Source organism: Sturnira hondurensis, unplaced genomic scaffold (assembly GCF_014824575.4).
Source record: "Sturnira hondurensis isolate 20B ecotype Veracruz unplaced genomic scaffold, ASM1482457v3 Scaffold0018728, whole genome shotgun sequence".
Classification (NCBI taxonomy): Eukaryota; Metazoa; Chordata; class Mammalia; order Chiroptera; family Phyllostomidae; genus Sturnira; species Sturnira hondurensis.
In genome coordinates, this window is record NW_028091359.1 from 19,857,461 (window position 1) to 19,875,856 (window position 18,396).

The window sequence follows — 18,396 nt, forward strand, 5'->3', positions numbered from 1 at the left end:
GACCCAGTGGCCCAACCCCACAGAACACACCACACACCAGGAAAGCAGACCCCTGGCTGGACACCAGATCCTAGCTTGGGACCGACCAGCAGTGGCTAGTTAGAGGTATGCACTCAGGACCAAGGCTCACTCACTTCTCCACAGACATGCATTCACTTACTCCACCAGGAAAGGAAAAAAATAAGAGTTAATTTACTTTTTATTGCCTCAGAATTCCAAGGTTTAATGTAGCTGTCAGTTTGAGTGCAGTGCAGCTGCTGGCCGATACAATGCAGCCCAGGCCAGCCCAGGTGACTGGGGAAACACATTTCACAGAAATGAACCAACACACACTTTTGGCTGGTTGTTTGGGGGATATTGACTTGGGGAATCAGATTAACCCTTCAGGCTGGAGTTAGTTCTGCAAACAACATTAGAAAAGTAGCTTTAGTACAAGGAACTGGGAAGCCCTGGTCTCAGGTGGACCAGTGGATTTCTGTGTTTCTACAATTTTGAAGTTTTCTCATGTGAGATGTTATTCAACTACAACATGCTCTGAAAGATTAAGGTGTGAGATATGTGAGGCAAATTGTACAACAATCCATCTCCTTCCTAGAACTCAGAACAAAAGGCCGATCTGCCAGCTTTATAGGGAAGAGGTCAGGTAGGAACTTTTCTGCAAGCCCCATCCAGGGCAGGACTGAGGGAGGGAGATGGTTTGGAAAGTGGAGCATTAAGGCCTGACCAAGGCTCAGGCCATCCTTCCAGCAAGTCTAAGGAAGAGTGAGCCCTCACACACCCCTTCATATTTTTACTGGGGGAATAGGCTGACTGGTGATTAATATCAAGTACAATGACCCCATGTTACAAGCCTGCAGGGGCCTGTGGAGGTGGCCATTTCCTGTGTAATACCAGCTTGTTTAAACACTAACATTCAAACTCCACAGCTGCAGAACAAACCCGGAAAGACCTGAGTGAGAAGAAGCCCTGCATTGTGTTTTGGAGCTATGGAAGATCAGAGAAGTGGTACAGATGGGAAACAATTTGGGTCTTTTGGTTCCTGGGGCGAGGAGCTCTGGAAATAGAGCCAAGATGGCAGGGAAACTAGGCACAGGGAAGCTGAAAAAGGGAAAGCCCATGGACTATTATACACAAAGGGGAAAGGAAAATGGCCATAACAAGAGATATGCAATATTCTCCTTTGGAAACTTGCTGGCCTGTGGACCATTATACTTTAACTCACAACTCTCTGCATAGGGTTCAATGGTCAACATAAGACCACTGTAGCCCTGCAGGACTTCTGGCCCAAGTGGAGAAAACTACACGTGGTGAGCAGCTAATAGCTGAAATGGACCTGAATCCAACAAGTCAACATGGGCCCTTGGGAAAGTGCCCAACTTAAATTAATTTTGCCCAATATGGCAAGTCAAATTCTGAAACTCAGACACCCCACACTACTCCAAGTACATAAACTTCTCTATGTTCTAAGAAGTGCAGCTGGAGCCCTATGGCCAACAACAGGTCACAGTAACCTCACTCCAGGATTTCTCAAGTACCTCTGACTATGCCTCCCTCAACCTTTATCTAGGTCAGTGCCTTATTTGATTTTAGTTCTCCCAAGCTACAGTATAGCCTCTGTCACATCACTGTGGTGTGTAAAACCCATCAGCACAGTGTGTTTGGGAAAGAGCAGCCCCCAAGGGACCTGGACATCTCCACAGCATGAGTGGAGCCCTCGGTGGCCTCCCTGGTGCGGATTCTCACGGTTCCCGCCTCTCTAAATTTTAGCTGTAACCACTCCAATACATCTTCTTAGTTTAGCACACACTGGACCCAAATGACCTCGGCCCAGAGCTGGAAAGTACTCTCCCTGGGGTCAGCTGCTGTACCCTGCTGGGGTCAGACTGAAGCCTTAAGCCGACACCCCTTCCTCTCACAAGGAGTCCTGTGGGAAGAGGGGGGAGGGGACAGAGGTTCCCGCCATGGGAGACGTCACGTGTGCCCCACACTCAGCACTTGGAGGAAGAGGAACCCCCTGGTGCCAGGCTATAGTGCTGACGCCCTAACCCGGAGCCAGGGAGACTGGGTGGGGAGCCAGGGTAGCAAAGGGGCTTCCCACAGTCACCACCACTTCCTTCAGGGAAGTGCTGATGGACTATTACTTAGTGACCTCCTAAAATGCCCTTTTGGGAAGATGTATTAAGCGTCCTTGAAGGGGTGCTGATTAGACTTGGGATTAGTTCTTATTTCAGAGCTGCCCTATGAGGATGAGTGAACTAGCTGTTTTTTAACTCAAGAATTTCTGTCTCATCCTACAAGGTCAACACATGCAGACGCCCAGAGGAAATTAGCTTACTGAATACTCCCTGCATCTATGTCTCCCTATGTGACAGCACCTCAGAGGGATCCCTATAAGCCTTTTCCAGCATGCTCTGTAGACTCTACAAGACAAACCATGGAAAAGCAGCAAGTCCAGGAATTTTTGGAGTTTTTTTTTTTTATAGTACTCCAATCCAACAGTGTGATAAATGCATCCGAGCTACAATTAGGAAGATATATAGCATCAGAATGCGAAGGTCTGGGCAGCCTGGTGAAACACGGGCTCTCCAGAGCCCCAGCTATGTTTCCCATTATGTAACCCTGGTCATGGGCAGACAGCCAGACTCCAAATGAAAAAGAGACTCTGGCTTGGCACTGGTTCTATTTTCCTATCCTCATTCGGGGTCAGCGCAGTGTCATACAGCTGCAGAGAAAGCTCTGGGGATTAAACCTGGGAAAGCCTCCAAGACCAGGACCTGGGTTCAAGTACCAGCTGAAAGCAATAAACCAACTGCCACAGCTGGGCTAGGTTTGGATGTTCTCAAAGTCCCCTGACTCTTTCACTTACTGAGAACTAGAGATCAAGATGAGGGAAGATTTGGCTTCAGCAGAGAAGATGAAATGAGGTAGGCTGTCCCATTGCCCTAGCCCTGCCAAAGGTCCTGGGATACAAGAGATCACTATGCTTAGACTTGTGGAAGCCTTCTGCTCTGCTCCTTTCTATTACCTGACACTCACAACCTTACTCATGCTTATTTGGTAAAGTGGGGAGTAGTTGCCTTTCCCTTCTAATGAAAGGTCTGGCACAGAAACTGGGCCCCGACTCCTTTCCCAACCCCCATTAGTAGATGGCCCCTCCAAACACTATGGTCTGATCTAAACAGACCAAAGCACTTGACACTGTCTCTTACAGTGGCCCAAGGCAACTTTCCACACCCTGCTATAATTCTCTATACCAAAATCTCCTGGGATATAAAGCCATTTATTACAACAGGTACAAATGGGAAGTCAACCTACTGACATGCTGACCCAGCACACATACTTAAGTGTCACCATGTGGGAAGGCCCTGAAATCCTGCCCTTATCACTCTGCAGTGTCAGTGATTGTCTATTATAATCATCACTCTAAGTGTTCTGCATGTGCCTGAGTGGCTACTGCCTTGGAAAAGTAGATCTGGCCAGAAAGAAGAAGAATATGGGCAAGAGGAGAGAATCAAGGAGACTAACGATGGGCTTTGGAACACCCTTAGGAGAGTAGAGGATGCTTCGAAAGGATTCTCTAACTGTACAAGGAAAGATAGTTAACAAAACAGAGACAGGGAGCAGGATTAAATTAATGTGTCAAGGAGACAATCTGGGGGTGAGGTTTCTGGAGGAGAAGCCAACTAAAACGGAGGCTATCTGGCCACCTTATCAATGAGGGGTTTGTCTTCATAGAGAATAAATGCAGGCCAAGGCCAATGATAGCATGCAAAGTAGAGATGCTAAGCCCTTTCCTTCCTACTCTATTAAGAGCATTCCTAAGCCCTCCAAAATGAAGATCACACAAGGACCTTAAGTAATCCTTCATTCAGAAGGATTACTATTCTGACATCTACAGATCTTGAATATGTCATTCCTTATGGTCTTAAAGAAAAGGTTCCACAATTCAAAGATCAATAGGCATCAGATGCAACTTTGAAACCAGAGAACCACCATACCTCGCCAATCTCTCAACCATAGTATTTACTCAGTGTTAGGTGACCATATGAGAAAATGAAAAGGAAGGAGATAAATTCATATTCCACGTTTCCATTGCTTGGACCTGAAGGCTATGAGGTAGGATTATCCTCAGTGATGGTTAGGCCAGGTTTACCCTGTCCAACAGTGGCACCAGCCCTCAAAACCACCATGCCTTGTGGTCAGGCACCAGGACAACAATGCCCCTCCTTTATGCTTAAATTTGCCTTCCAGAGATAACCAGTGCTGATCCGACAGAGATAGAGTGCAGACGGGGGCTCTATTCTCTACCATACTGACTTCTCTAGCCTAGACTGCATTCATTAGAGTAAGTGGTGCCCACAGCTATAGGAACTCATTTATTGGACAATCAATTCAATACATTATTTGGTCAGATTTGCTCCCCCACCCTGTGAAAAAGTCTGAGAAGACTAAGCAAATCTGTCAAGTGTCCCAACCCCCTCTGCTTCTCTTTAGCCCAGGAGGTAAAGCCCAGCTGGGGATGCCTGTAGCTCATGACCACGTGCCCAGCTGCTGATTGAGCCCTTGCCCAAAGATGGGCAGCAGCTCGCAGAAGCCGGCAACGGGCCATTTGCTGCAGCATCCAAAGAAAAAACAGACTCAGCACCTCAAGCAAATGAGGCCCAGCACTTCCTGTGTGAGCTTTCCATTTCCTCAGCCAAACAAAAGCCAAAGGGGACAAGAGAGGGAGGAGGGATGAAAGGAGACAGCCGCAAAAGAGAGTTAACAGGCCTGATGGCCCAGGATATGGGTAAACAGGGGCTGGATGGACGATATCTAAGGGACATATGGTCGTCAGGTGAGGTGACCCAGGGAAGACCTAGGCTTTAGGAACAAACAGTCTGCTTCCAAAACCCCTGAAAGTAAGGGAGGAACACTCTGTGACTCCTGCACATGCTCAGAAGCAGTGGCTTCACATACTTGGAGAGCTGAGCCTTTCTTTGTCATTTTCTTTCCAAAATTGCAAATTGCCTAGTTGGCATTATAGATTAACAGCCTGGAAAGTTTAAGGCTGTACATATTAACTCTTTGGGAAGCATGGCTAGGAAACAGCTGACCCCTAGCTAGGAGGTCTGTCAGTTCATCTGTGTGGCCCCAGCTGCCCAGCTCAGGGTTTAACCCTGGCTCATGAGGCCTCAGCCCGAATGCATTTGGGAAGCCTAGGAGGGTTTGCAGGAAGAATGCAGAGAACTGTTGATGCTGTGGGCATCACTCACACAGTTACAGAGTTAGAGCTGGGGAGGCATAGGGAAAGAGGGCCAAATCGTCCATGGGGGTGAAGAACAAGAAAGAAATTTGAAGAAAGAAAGGGGAGGAAGAGTTAACTACACAGTCCACACAGAAAGATCAATAACCACTGGCCAGCAATCTCCGCAGAAGTATTCCTTCTGTGGGTCACCTACAAATAGAGACTCACATGGCTAGTCCCCAGCCCAGAGAAGCACCTCTCCTCATTCCCTAGAAGTACTGTCTGCAGGAGCCTCAGTCTCCACTCTGTATGCTCCAGTATTTTCCCCCTCCCAGAGGAGCACTGGAGAAGAATGATGAGATACTGGGTATGGATGCTTGTTACCAAACACATACATACATACCCGACACAGAGCCAGAAGGAGCTCTCAGTGTACTACTCCTGCTAGAGATCACAATATAAAGATGGAAGAAGAGGAAGGAGAAAATCTGTTCTCTATAAAGGAGAAACAGAGAGAGAGGCAAAGATACAGACAGAGAAACCAAGAGAGAGACAGTGATAGGAAAAGAAGAGAAAGGGAAACAGAGGAAGAGAGATGGACAGTTAACAGTTGACCACAGATAGGCACCTACATTATACACAAAGAGAATATCATGCCAACACAAATACACATGCATACAGTGACAATGATAAGGAAAAAATGGGACACATGGAAACATGGATATAGATCAGGAGTTGGTGAACTTTTTCTGTAATGGACTAGATAGCAAATATTTTAGGCTTTGCAGAACATAAGGGTTCTGTCACAACTACTGAGTTGGCCAAAAAGTTCATTTGTTTTTTTCTATAAGATGGCTGTAGTAGGACTTAGTTGTCTTTAACTTCATTCAAAACAATTTTGTTAGATTATATTGTGACAGCTGTCCTATCAGTGTGCATTAAGAGAAAACTTATCAAAACTGGTCAATTTCTGTGTAGCCATTTTAATATTGAAGGTGGAAGAAAATAAGCAACACTTTTGGCATATTATGCTTTATTATTTCAGGAAAGGTAAAATGAAACTGAAATGCAAAAAAAAAAGATTTGTACAGTGTATGGAGAAGGTGCTGTGACTGACTGAGCATGTCAAAAATGGTTTGTGAAGTTTTGTGCTAGAGATTTCTTGCTGGGATGCTCCATGGTCAGGCAGACCAGTTGAAGTTGATAAAGACCAAATCAGGACATTAATTGAGAACAATCAACATTACACCATGCAGGAGACAGCTGACAAACTCAAAATACATAACTCAAACTCAAATTAATAAAATTATTGGTGAAAATAAAAAATGTATCTTTTATTTTACAGAAAAAAAAAACGTATGGACTTTTTGGCCAACCCAATACTATCAACTCGACTCATGCAGGGTAAAAGCAGCCACAGACAAAGTGCAAATGATAATAAACAAATAAGCATAGCTATATCCCAATACAACTTTTTGGACACTGAAATTGGACTTCCATATCAATTTAATGACTTGTGAAATATTTTTTCAACCATGAAAAAAGTATAAACTATCTTAGCTTACCGGCCATACTTTGCTGACCTCTGACACAAAACAGCTGAGGCAGACAAAGAGAGGCAAGCAGGAAGGGACACGCCAAGACAGACAGAGACAGGCAGAAGGGAGAGGCAGAGGCAAGCAAGCAGTTAAGTGAGACTGACAAAGATACACAAGTAAGGTGGGTAAATATAGGCAGACCCACATACACAGAAATCCCCCTTCAACAGAGAGACCCAGTCTCAGACAAACATGAACATGGGTACAGATGGCCTTGGACACAGACATTCAGGCACATGTACAAATACATACTTCCACAGGACACAGTCACAAAGAGACATGGGAGGACCAAGCAGACATGGACTGACATGGACCCAGAGTCTGACACAAAACATAGGAAGACATAGATATGGACACAGAGACATGGAGACTACAGACACACATTGAAACAGACCCCTGGGGACCCAAGAACCCCACAAACAGATCCGCAAACCCAAGGAAGGATGGAGACGCAGGCATAGGTATGAACACAACACATGGACACACACACAGACAGACCCAGACAGGCACACACTGAATGGCACTTACACGGACACCCAGAGACAGAAACACACAGACCCTCATTTAAATACAGACAGACACCCAGACATACAGAGACAACCAGACCTAAACAGGAACACAGAGGGATGCAATGCACACAGAGATACAAAGACACAGTTGCACATCAATGGGAATGTAAAATGTCACTGAATTGTACACTTAAAAATGGTTCATGTCAGATCCTGGCCAGGATCAGCTGGTTAGAGCATCATCCTGGTATACCAAGGTTGCAGATTTGCACCCCAGTCAGGGCACATACAAGAATCAACACATGACTACATAAATAAAATCGAACAACAAATGTGTCTCTCTGTCTCTCCCCTCCTCCTCTTTTTCCCTTCCCCTCTCTCTCTCTCAAATCAGTAAGTAAAAAAAAATTTAGCCCTGGCTGGTGTAGCTCAGTGGACTGAGTGCGGGCCTGTGAAGCAAAGGATCACGGTTTGATTCCCAGTCAGGGCACATGCCTGGGTTGCAGGCCAGTTCCCAGCAGGGGACACATGAGAGGCAACCATATATTGATATTTCTCTCCCTCTCTCCTTCCTTTCCCCTCTAAAGATAAATAAATAAAACCCTTAAAAAAATTTAAAGATGGTTAAGATGGCAAATTTTGTTATATATATTTTTAAGTTTGTTGTGATATACATGTGTGTGCATCTCCACAATTTTTAAAAAGAGAAAAAACCATACAAATTTAAACAGATCTACATAGACACACTCAGGCACACACATATACTTCCCAGGTGAACATGTTCATACCAACAAATGCTCCGACAGACACCCTGAAATACAGAGACAGGGAGACAGAGGTGGGGTATGCTGATGAGACACATGGAGAGAAGATAATGGAGTAAAGAGGTACATGCATCCACCCTTCCCCATACACATGCTGTGAGAGGAAGACAAGGAAGCAGAGTGCACAAGACAGCACAAGAAGCAGTGAGAAATAGCCTGAAAGATGCAGAGAGAAAAACTAAACGGGAGAGAAAGAGACAAATTCTCTCACATGCACACCGACACTCAAGAGGAAGCTGCAGAAACAGTGAGCATGAATAATATGAAGTGAATGAGAGAGCAAGAGCAAGGAGAAAGAACAAAACAGAACAAGCTATGGAGTGAGAGAAAAAGAGAGACTGAGAAAGGAAGAGGAAAAGCCTGGAGCATAGGCAAAAATAACCTAAAACATTGGAAGACACATCGGATGGTGTTCAAGGAGTAAAACCAAAGTTAAATGAGGGAGAGAAGAGAGAAACAAGGGGCTGTGGGTGGAAAGAGACAGAGAAGAGAACTGGAAACACAGGTTGGCCAAAGCCAGCAGCGCTGAAGGAATGAACAGGCTGACTCACTGTGAGGGCAGATCCAGGGATGTGGGTGGAGGATTCCAGGTGTCTGGGTAGCCGAGCATCCAGTCTGACCAGACCTTCACACTGGGGAGCAGTTCCTTCAGGTCCGGGACGAAGGAAGACACCTTGATGTCATCTTGGTCATCCTCGTCCTCAGGAGAGGACGGCTGAGCTGCAGAGGCAAAGGGTGAGAACTGGGCCTATGTCTGCTGTGGGCCCCGAGGGAGGCCTGGGGCGCTGGGACGGCAGCAAGCTCTTAGGAAAGGGAGACCAAGGAAAGCTGGGCCCAGAAGCGGAGGACAAGTGCCAGCACCTAAAAGGATTCTGAAAAGCAGGACAGAGAGAGAACGAGTGTACTGGGTCTGACCCTGCAGAGAGCTGTTTCTGTTCCACCTGTGGCCTGGCTGAAGTTACTACTCTGGCCTCTACGCCCCTGTTTTAGCTTTTCTTTAGCACAGTACTGAGATGGCACCAGAGTTCCTGCCAAATATGCCTAACCTGAATTTGATCATGAGGAAATACTAGAGATACTCAAATTATGGGACAGTCTACAAAATAAATGCTCTGCACACTTAAAAATGGCAAGGTCATAAAACACAAAGAGAGATCAAGAAACCATTCCATACTGAAGGAGACTAAAGACACATGACATCTAAATGCAAAGTGTGATGCTGGAGTAGATCCTAGACCAGAAAAAAACATATTTTTAGAACAATTGGTACAAACTGAATAAGGTCTGTAGATTCAATAACAGTACTATATCAGTGTTGGTTTCCTGATTTTGATAACAGTACTGTCATGTAAGAGAATGTCCTTGTTATTAGGAAGTACAAAATCAAGTATTTGGAGGTGAAGGGCTACCATGTCTGCAACTTATAATCAAACGATTCAGAAGAAAAATAATAAACATAAGTAGATGTATGTGTATGGAAATAGAGAGAACTTACAGCAAGTAGGGTCAAATGCTAACAACTGGAGAATGTGGGTGAAAGGTAATATATATATATACACACACACACACGAGTTCTTTGCATACTTCTTGCAACTTTTCTATAAATTTGAAATTGTTTCCAAATTAAAAGTTACTCCCACCCTCCCTCCAAAATAAAAACTGGCCTCAGAGGCTGCAGGCATTCACAAAGCTGATGACTGCAGGAGGATGAGAGAGGGGACAAACTTCACAAGTACTGATCCAGGAGCTAAGGAAAGGTACAACCTTCAACCCTGCCTTACATGGCTCAGCAGTCAGGATTGGAATTCTAAAGGCAGACTTAAAGGATACAGGACACTGCTCAACACAAGGGCTAAAAATAGTCTCTGCTCTAGTCCGGTGAGTCTCCCAAGATGGCTGGTTCACAGCCACTATAGCACCTACCAAGGTACCAGAAAAGAAAGACCTACAGTTAAAGGGGGGAAACCAAAAGATCAATTATGAACAAAAAGGAAAACTTACTTTTCTGGTTTTTTAAAGTGGCAGGAATTCACAATAGCTCATAGGTACAGTGAAAACCCTAACTACTGAGGGAGAAAAGAGGAAGGGCATAGTTCCACGAGGAAGAGAGAGGGCCAGAAAGGTAATCAGACTGGAAAAGGAAGCGGGGACTAGTTAGGTGGGCAAAAGAAAGAGGGCATATTGGGAAGGAGAAGAATGGAGTAGAGGAAAAGGACAGTGAGGAAGCAGCATAGTATTCTGAGTTTATTGTCACAGGGCCCAGGCAGCTAGAAAGCCAACCGGTCAGGGGTGTCCCTCATCTGCTTACCTTTGGCAGACTCTTTAAGTAAGTGGGTGCAGCGCCTCACCAAGAGAGAAAACATCGCCAAGCCCAGGGCTGCAGCTTGTTCCTGGATCACAGAGCGACACTCCTCCGAGAAGCAGTCTGAGGAGAGGCAAATGAAATCCCATCAGTAAGCTGGGGACCAAGGGCTACTCTTCCCTACCTCACCAGGTGCACAATCCTTGGTCACATCACCAGGTTCCTTTTCCTCATGTAAGCCTGAGGGTAGTGATATTTCCTCTGTCAAAGGGGAGCTGGAAGACTAAATAAAATAATGAACGTGGAGCACTTACCATGATACCTGGTGTGTGGGCAAACACTCAAAAGGTTATTATAGGGACCGACTGTATAAATTCTGTATCACATCACTTCCCAAGAACCAGTTACCCCGAGGTAGGCAGTCTGATTTGGAGCTGAAGGCTCTCTGCCTTTCATTAGTTAGCTACTGGTGTGAGGCCAGAGTTACAAAAACGCATATTTAATTAACTCAGTCTCTCTAATGTATACATAGCAGGAGTACAATCACCGATTAAAATAATAAAAATACAAATTTAAAAGTTATCTTCCTCAGTCACAACCTTTGGTCCCATCCTTACCTCCTCTATGTTCCTCCTCTTAAGAGAATACATGACACTTACAAATGATGTAGTTTCACTGAATGAGTTGCTTTTATACAGGACAGTGCATGGCACACAATAAGCACTTAATCTATATTACTGTTTATTTTCACAAATTATTTCCCCTAGTGCTGAAAAATAAATCTGGCTCCCAATACTAGTATCCTTCCCCACCTCACTTTCTCAGACTAACTTCCTTCTGGCTACAGTTCAGTGAAAGGAGCCACCTTGGTGGTGTCCAGGGGTACTATTTGGCGTAAGCTACATATACAACCCCAAACCTTGCACCTTATGAGTGGCCCTCCCTGATAGCCACTTCATCCAGACTTGAGAGGAATTGGTGACAAACCGAAGGCAACAGTCCAATGAGGAAGAGACACCAAGTACACACATAGGAGATGAAATCAGGGACCAGACTAACTCCCTCTGGCAGCAGTTAATCTGTTAATTCCCTCTGTAACATAGGAGAACTTAGGAATCTCTGAGTGTTAAAAGGATAATTAGCCACCTGTTTGATCTCAGTCCCTGCCTGCATTTTAACCTTGATAACCAAGGGGTAGTCCCCTCTGCACTCCCCTAATTGACACTAGTCTTGTCAAACAAAGCCTAACTAAAGTCTTGACTCCAGTTATTCCTGTATTTGCCACAGGAGCAAACATGACTGGAGTGCACAAAGCCAGCTCCAAACCACTTCTGAAAACCATGGGAGTGAGAAGGAGCAGGCTGCTGCTCAGAAGGTCCCAACATATGAATAGCATCAGTGTAGCAATTCTTCTATTGTGGCTTTCCAGCCATCCTACCATATGCCCACTGATTCTGAATATCGTTGCCCACTGATTCTGAATATCGTTCTTTAACTTTCCAACTCCACTGTGGCAGGCACTGAGGAAGTGGTAACAATCCATGTGATTAGAATAGATCACTACTGGTAAGGCCCTAAACCTCTGTTAGAGACAGAAAACAAGTATCTAAGAACCAAGAGGAAAGCATGGAAATAGGAAAGGAGAAGATGTAGAAACCATCCCAAGAAAAACTGCCAACACTTCCCTCCACCCCTCTGGTAGGCAGCAGCACTGTCTAGACAACCATCCCCACTCAGCCCAGGCTCCTGCCAAGCGCTGCCAGCAGCCTGCCTCTAATTAGCAACAAAACCTGGAAGAGAGGAGTAAGTCCGGAGGAAACTAGACCAAGTGAAGCCCACATCCTGGTGGATAACACACAGAGTACACATTAGTGTCCCTTCATCAGACGGGCATTCAGGCAAAAGTTACCTGCACACAGAAGGTCCATGGAAGGGATAGGGGTGAAGTCTTGGCTCCAAGAGACTAGCATTTCGAGAAGCCAAAAGGCTATGATAAGACACTCTCATTAGCCTAGATAAGAACAAGATGGGGCAGGGAAATGACTTTCACCAAGCCCATTCTATTTCTATAATAAATGGCAATCTCAGGCTAGATTATTTCTCAGAATTCAAAGTCGGGGCTAGGGCTCAAGGGAGACACTGAACAGCTTAAGAGTAATGACACCTGTGGCCTCTGGGGAGCCCAGGTTGGCTCATTTTTTAAGCCTCCTGTAACAAGGTCTTGGGCACCAGGTGGGGGAGCAATTGGAGCCTCCCTGCTGTAGAGAGAGGTCTGAAGGGCTGAACTACCTCTCAGAGCAGCCTGTCAAAGGCAGCTTCATGACCATGTTCGCATCACCTCAACCCTTTCCCTGCCTCCCACCTTCCCAGGAAAGGGCCTGACAGCACTCCTGCTGGGTGTCTGGTCTGACTGATGTGGAGGTAAAAACCACTAAGCCTTTCTGCTCTGATCAAGCAAGTGTTAATAATACAGCTACCTGGGGGTCGGAATGCCTGGGTTTCTGTCAGCCTCTGACTGACCACTTCGGATGGAGCCCTTCCTGCAGCACATACTGTGCAACTGCAATGTGCTCCACTCTGTGCTGAGTATTGTGGAGAACATGGCTGCAAATGAAACAGGGTCCCTGCAACCACAGGACATTTCAGCCAGGTGGGGGGGAAAACCAGTTATTTACCCAAGTAACTATGGCAACTTGAACCCAGCACCTCCAGTGAGAAATACAGTAAGTGCTCTGGTATCTTCAAGAGATGCTCTTCACCTCATCGGGGCCTCTGTGGGCTAGATGCCATATGATGCCACTCCTTGAAAAGTTTGCTCACACAAGTGGGTAGGAAAACAGCATCTAGATTTCCAGAGACCACCCACTTTGGGGGTAGACCTGGGAAACTGGCCCCAGTCTGACAAATGCCCGATATATCCCTAGAGTTGGGCTGGGCCAGGCCAACAAATGATGTGGGGTGGGGAAGGAAAAAGCATTGTTTGCCTTGGTATTTGCTTGGGTTCCTCTGGCTTTGTGTCAGGTAGCAAGAGCCTGACATGAGCTGAAGAACTCATTAACATTGTGAAACAGCCTTTCCCCTTCTTTCCAAAAGCAGGCCTGCTCAGGATTTTAAGCGGATGGTTTTGGCTAAGGAAGTCAGATGAAAACATTTCTTACCAAGAAAGTCACCTGAGGTCTGAACTTACTTTTGCCACTTCACAAATGCTCTGAGATGGGTAGGTGACCACCATTCCCACTCTTCCTGTGGCCAAATACCTACTCACGCAGAAATATTCTTCTCGCTCCTATGTAGCAGTGAGACTTTCTCATTTTTCTGAAAACATATTCATGGAAAACATAAACCAACTGTCGTCAAAGTTGTATGAAATCAGGAAATGGAGCGACCGGGAGAAGGCTGCCATGTGGCCGGATGTTATGTATTTCTAATTAGTGCTATACATCTTTCAACAGCAAGTGTCCTTCTGCTGGGAAACACAACACACTGCCCTTGTTATTGTAACTGTCAGAGAAGTGCTTAAACAGATAATCTCCAGGAAAAGTGATAAACACGTCCCCTCTCCAACCAGAGTGTGTGTGTGTGTGTGTGTGTGTGTGTGTGTGTGAGAGAGAGAGAGAGAGAGAGAGAGAGGGTGCTGCCAAAGCAAAGCTGTGCTTGACGGCTCCAGGATGGCAAAGCATCCTCCTGCAGGAAACGGGAGTGAGGCACAAGGGGTGGAGAAGGAAGAGGAGGGGAGGAGAGGCAGGCCCACCTGCTTGGACCCTTTGGGCCCAGCAAAGGGAAAGTCATTCAGAACCATCGCTTCTGACTAACTCCTGGGTCAGGGAAAGATTTGGAGGGAGCCAGTATCAGTAGGGATAAGGTCTGGCTAGTCAAAAAAAAAAAAAAAACCTAGCAGCAATGAACAAGCAGAGTATCCCCCTGGTGCACACAGTCAGCTTCCTGATAAGAGGAGAAGAGTAATGAAGGGAAGGCACAGGATGGATGACACATTAAGTCTGATACCCTGACAGCAGTGGAAGGGGTTCAGAGGGCACTGGGTTCCACTAGCCAGTCTAGTAGACAGAATCATTTGCCTGGCTGTTTCACTAACAGTTGGAGAAGAATGCAGGCAAGACCACTAATTCACTGAGTACCTCCCCACTGGCTCTTCCCAAAGAGAGGAAATGAATTGTCAGTCACCTCCAAACTAATACCACCTGGAGGTGATTTGTTGGCTCTTATCTTTCAGACATAAGGCTGTTTCTCTCATGAGTCAGTCACCAGTCAGACACAGGGCTGGCACAGTTCCTGAATGGCCCACCAAAACCTCCTTGTGTACAGGAAGTGGGCAGTGAGAGCATCTTTTGACTGCTGCTATTTGAGGCACAGAGTTCTCTGTGGCAGTTACTGGCCGAAGAGGAGGTGGAGGCAGTCACTGTGTAGGACAAAAATCTCAGAGCAAAAACAGTCCATGCCATTTGAGGCATAATTGCATTCCTTGAGGAGCAAAATACGTGAGTGAGTCAGAAGAATCAAGCACCAATACACCTAAGAACATAACTGTGCACAGTGGCTGAACACAGTAAGGCTGACTGGGTAGAAGGCAAGCCATGACATATCCCCAAACAGGGTACAGCTGAGATAAGCCAGAGGAACACGGAAGATGTTTCCTCCCTAAGAGCCTTACAGTCAGGCCTGTTACTCCTTTCGGATTTTCTAGGATTGTAAAATCCTAACTTCTTTTACTAGTTAGATGTGGGGGCAAAGGAAATCCCAACCTGCTATAACAAGGTGACCTCTCCCATTATTTCAAAACACATTTATTTGGGTGCCCAATTTTGGAGGATACAAAGGAAAGCAGGATTCTACCCATGAGAGGATAATAATCTAATGAAGAAGACAAAGAATGCTTTAAGAGTAATCTACTTAAAGCATTTAGGACAGGTTAGGGTAGCTAGAAAAGGGTAACAGGGAGGGAGACCAGTTGAGAAACTAACAGCATGAACTTGTTTAAATTAAGAGAAATTATATGTATAGTACTTCATAAACTTTACAACGCCAAATAAATGCAACATCTTTCTCTAAGAAAGGTGGAAGATGGAGTGTGAAAGAGTGCACAGATGGCAGAAATGCTGCAGAAAGGAAATCAAGAGAAGATGGAGATGATGTGGGGGAGGGAAGAGATGAACTGGGACAGGTCAAAAACTCTCCTGCTGATAATCTCAGCAGGTTGCAGAGGATCCTGAGGCCTCAATGAAGGATAACATCCACCAACAAGGCCCAGGAAAGGGGCAAAAATTTGGGATTGCAGAACACCTGGAGGGAGGGAGGTATGCATCAAGGAGTCCCAAGGCTCCTGCCCACTTGGCTCTGGGCCAGTCCTGTCTTTCCAGAACAAAGACACTTCAGGGGGTCAGAAATACTTGAGGAAGACCTTGCATAAGGAGGCCTGGGAAGTCTGAACTGGCTCTCCCTGTGGAAGCCATTAGATATTCAGCACTTCATTTGTTTCCAATTCTTGTATGAGTGCAGCTCCAGGCTGTGGGGTGAGAGGCTCCTCTCTGACGTAATCAGGAAGCAGCTGCAAAATTAAGGAATCCCTCATGACATCATAAAAAGGGTCGATGGTTTACTGGGGAAAGTATAAAAATTAATTACATATTCCCACATGATTCCCTTCCCCTAAATCTGTACACACCCCCTCCCACCCCCACACATTCTCTCATCAACAACATCCAGAAACCACCTCACTGAACAAGGTCCAAAAGGGCAAACAAAACCCAGGAAGAGAAAGTCCTTTGATGTACCCACTGTCTGCCCCATGCGTTTGGAACTTAACAAGTGATACCTTGTCCTGGAATTTTTATACATGTAACATATTTGCCAACAAAATGATAAGCCCCCTGAGGAAAATAGCTATGTCAAGACTTCACGTCCTTGAAAATCAGCACTATGAAGGGGTTCAAGAAACGTCTGTTGTTCATAACAGTAGGTTTACCTGCCTCTCTCATTTGTGACTCCTAACCATAAACGACATGATTCCACTGTGGCCATAAATAATAACTTAAGATATACTGAGACCTGTGCTAGGCACAAAACCATTTATATACATTATCTCAAAGCTTTACAAAAGATTTGCAAAGGGGTATTACTCTCCCTTTCTGATAGTTAAGGACAGGCTCAAAGAAGTAAAACGACTTGCCCAAGGTCACAGAGCCAGCAAATATCAGAGCTGGGATTTAAATTCACATCTATCTGCTTCTACACCCAGTTTCCATACCTGGCTTTCAAATGTATGCAATTCAAACTTCAACTGCTCTAATCCTTCTTTGAAATGAACATGAAAACCTCAGACTATTCCAACCATTATCTGCATAAAAAGCTCTGATACCAATTAAGTGGAAAGCAAAATTTAAAACACAATGCCGTTTACAATAAGGCCAATGAAATTAAATACTTAGGTATAAACCTAACAAAATATCTAAAGAATCTCTATGCTGAAAATTATAAAATGCTGATAAAGGAAATCAAAGAAGACCTAAATAACTGAAGAGGTTTACCATGTTCATGAACTGGAAGACTCAATACTGCAAGAGATGTCAGTTTTCCCCACAAAGATTTATAGGTCTAACGCAATTACTACCAAAATCTCAGCAAAGTTTTTTTTAGGTAAAGACACGCTTATTCTAAAGTTTATATGAAAGGGCTAAGGACCTAGAATCACTAAGACAACTTTGAAAAAGAAGAATAAAGAGAATCACTATTCCCAAGTAAGTCAAAGAAAGGAAACCCTTGTCAACAAATGGTTTTGGAGCCATTAGATATCTACAGGCAAAAAACATGAACCTTGACCTACATCTCACATCCTATATGAAACTCAACTGAAAATGATCCAGAGACTTAGATGTAAAACATAAGACCATAAGACTTCTAAGAAAAATAAGAAATAAGAAAAAGTCTTCAAGTGTAATCTATAAAAGGAAAATTGAGGACTTCCGCCAAGATGGAGGCATAGGTGGAAACACTGTGCCTTCTCCCACAACCAAGTTTGATTACAACAAAGGTTTGGAGAAACAAAGACACAACCAAAGGACAGAAAATTGAATTATACGGAAGTCCGACTACATCTAACCGTTCAACGGGGACGGTAAGAGGGGCGGAGCCAGCAGCGAGCAGGGTCGGGCAGGACAGACCCCCCCGCCCCCCCCCACCAAGGCGCACAGGCAGCCCGGAACCAGTTGGGGTGTGGGGCAGACTGACCTCGGTCGCACATTCGCGCACAGTGAGGCGGACCACGCAGGCCCCAGGGGGCGAGGGCTGACGGCGGTGGCACACTTTTGTGCAGTGGAACGAAACGCGTGGGCCTGGTGACGGTGGTGGCTGTGGCGCCGGTGAGGGCCAAGGCGGCAGGTGGCAGACAGGACGCCATAGTCCCTCTTTGGCCCCGCCCCCACATACAGCGTCACAACCCAGCAACTTAGTTGCCCTGCGCTAGTGAACACCTTAGGGCTCCAATCCTGCTAAGGAACAGGCAAGAACAGCCCGAAAGATGGCGCAAGAACTCCTCAAAGTCCCAGAGCCGGTAACTCTAAGCGACCAGGAAATAGCCAGCCTCTCAGAAGCACAATTCAAGACACTGCTTATCAGGATGCTAACAGAACTGGTGGATTATAGTCACAAATTAGAGGAACATAGTCACAAATTAGAGGAACATATGAAGGCTAAACTAATTGAAATGAAGGGAAATGCACAGGAAACCAACAGCGATGGAAAGGAAACTGGGACTCAAATCAATGGAATGGACCAGAAGGAAGAATGAAACATCCAACCAGAAAGGAATGAAGAAATGAGAATTCAAAAAAATGAGGAGAGGCTTAGGAACCTCCAAGACATCTTTAAACGTTCCAACATCCAGATTATAGGGGTACCAGAAGGGGGAAAGAAACAGCCACAA

The 18,396-nt window shown here is 45.4% G+C and overlaps 1 protein-coding gene across 3 annotated transcripts in view; it reads right to left on the minus strand.

The window, feature by feature from the left end:
* The window catches only part of SMG6 (SMG6 nonsense mediated mRNA decay factor), a 235,905-nt gene that overhangs the window by 115,347 nt on the left and 102,162 nt on the right, over positions 1–18,396 (minus strand). For 2 of the 3 annotated variants that reach the window (XM_037070398.1, XM_037070399.1), the window contains exons 11-12: positions 10,467–10,583; positions 8,710–8,878 (exon numbers count right to left, since the gene is read on the minus strand). In XM_037070398.1, coding sequence (XP_036926293.1) covers positions 8,710–8,878; positions 10,467–10,583 — 286 coding nt within the window. Of the gene's footprint in view, positions 1–8,709; positions 8,879–10,466; positions 10,584–12,897; positions 12,902–18,396 lie in introns of all 3 variants that reach the window. The other variant, XM_037070400.1, reaches the window with a different exon arrangement.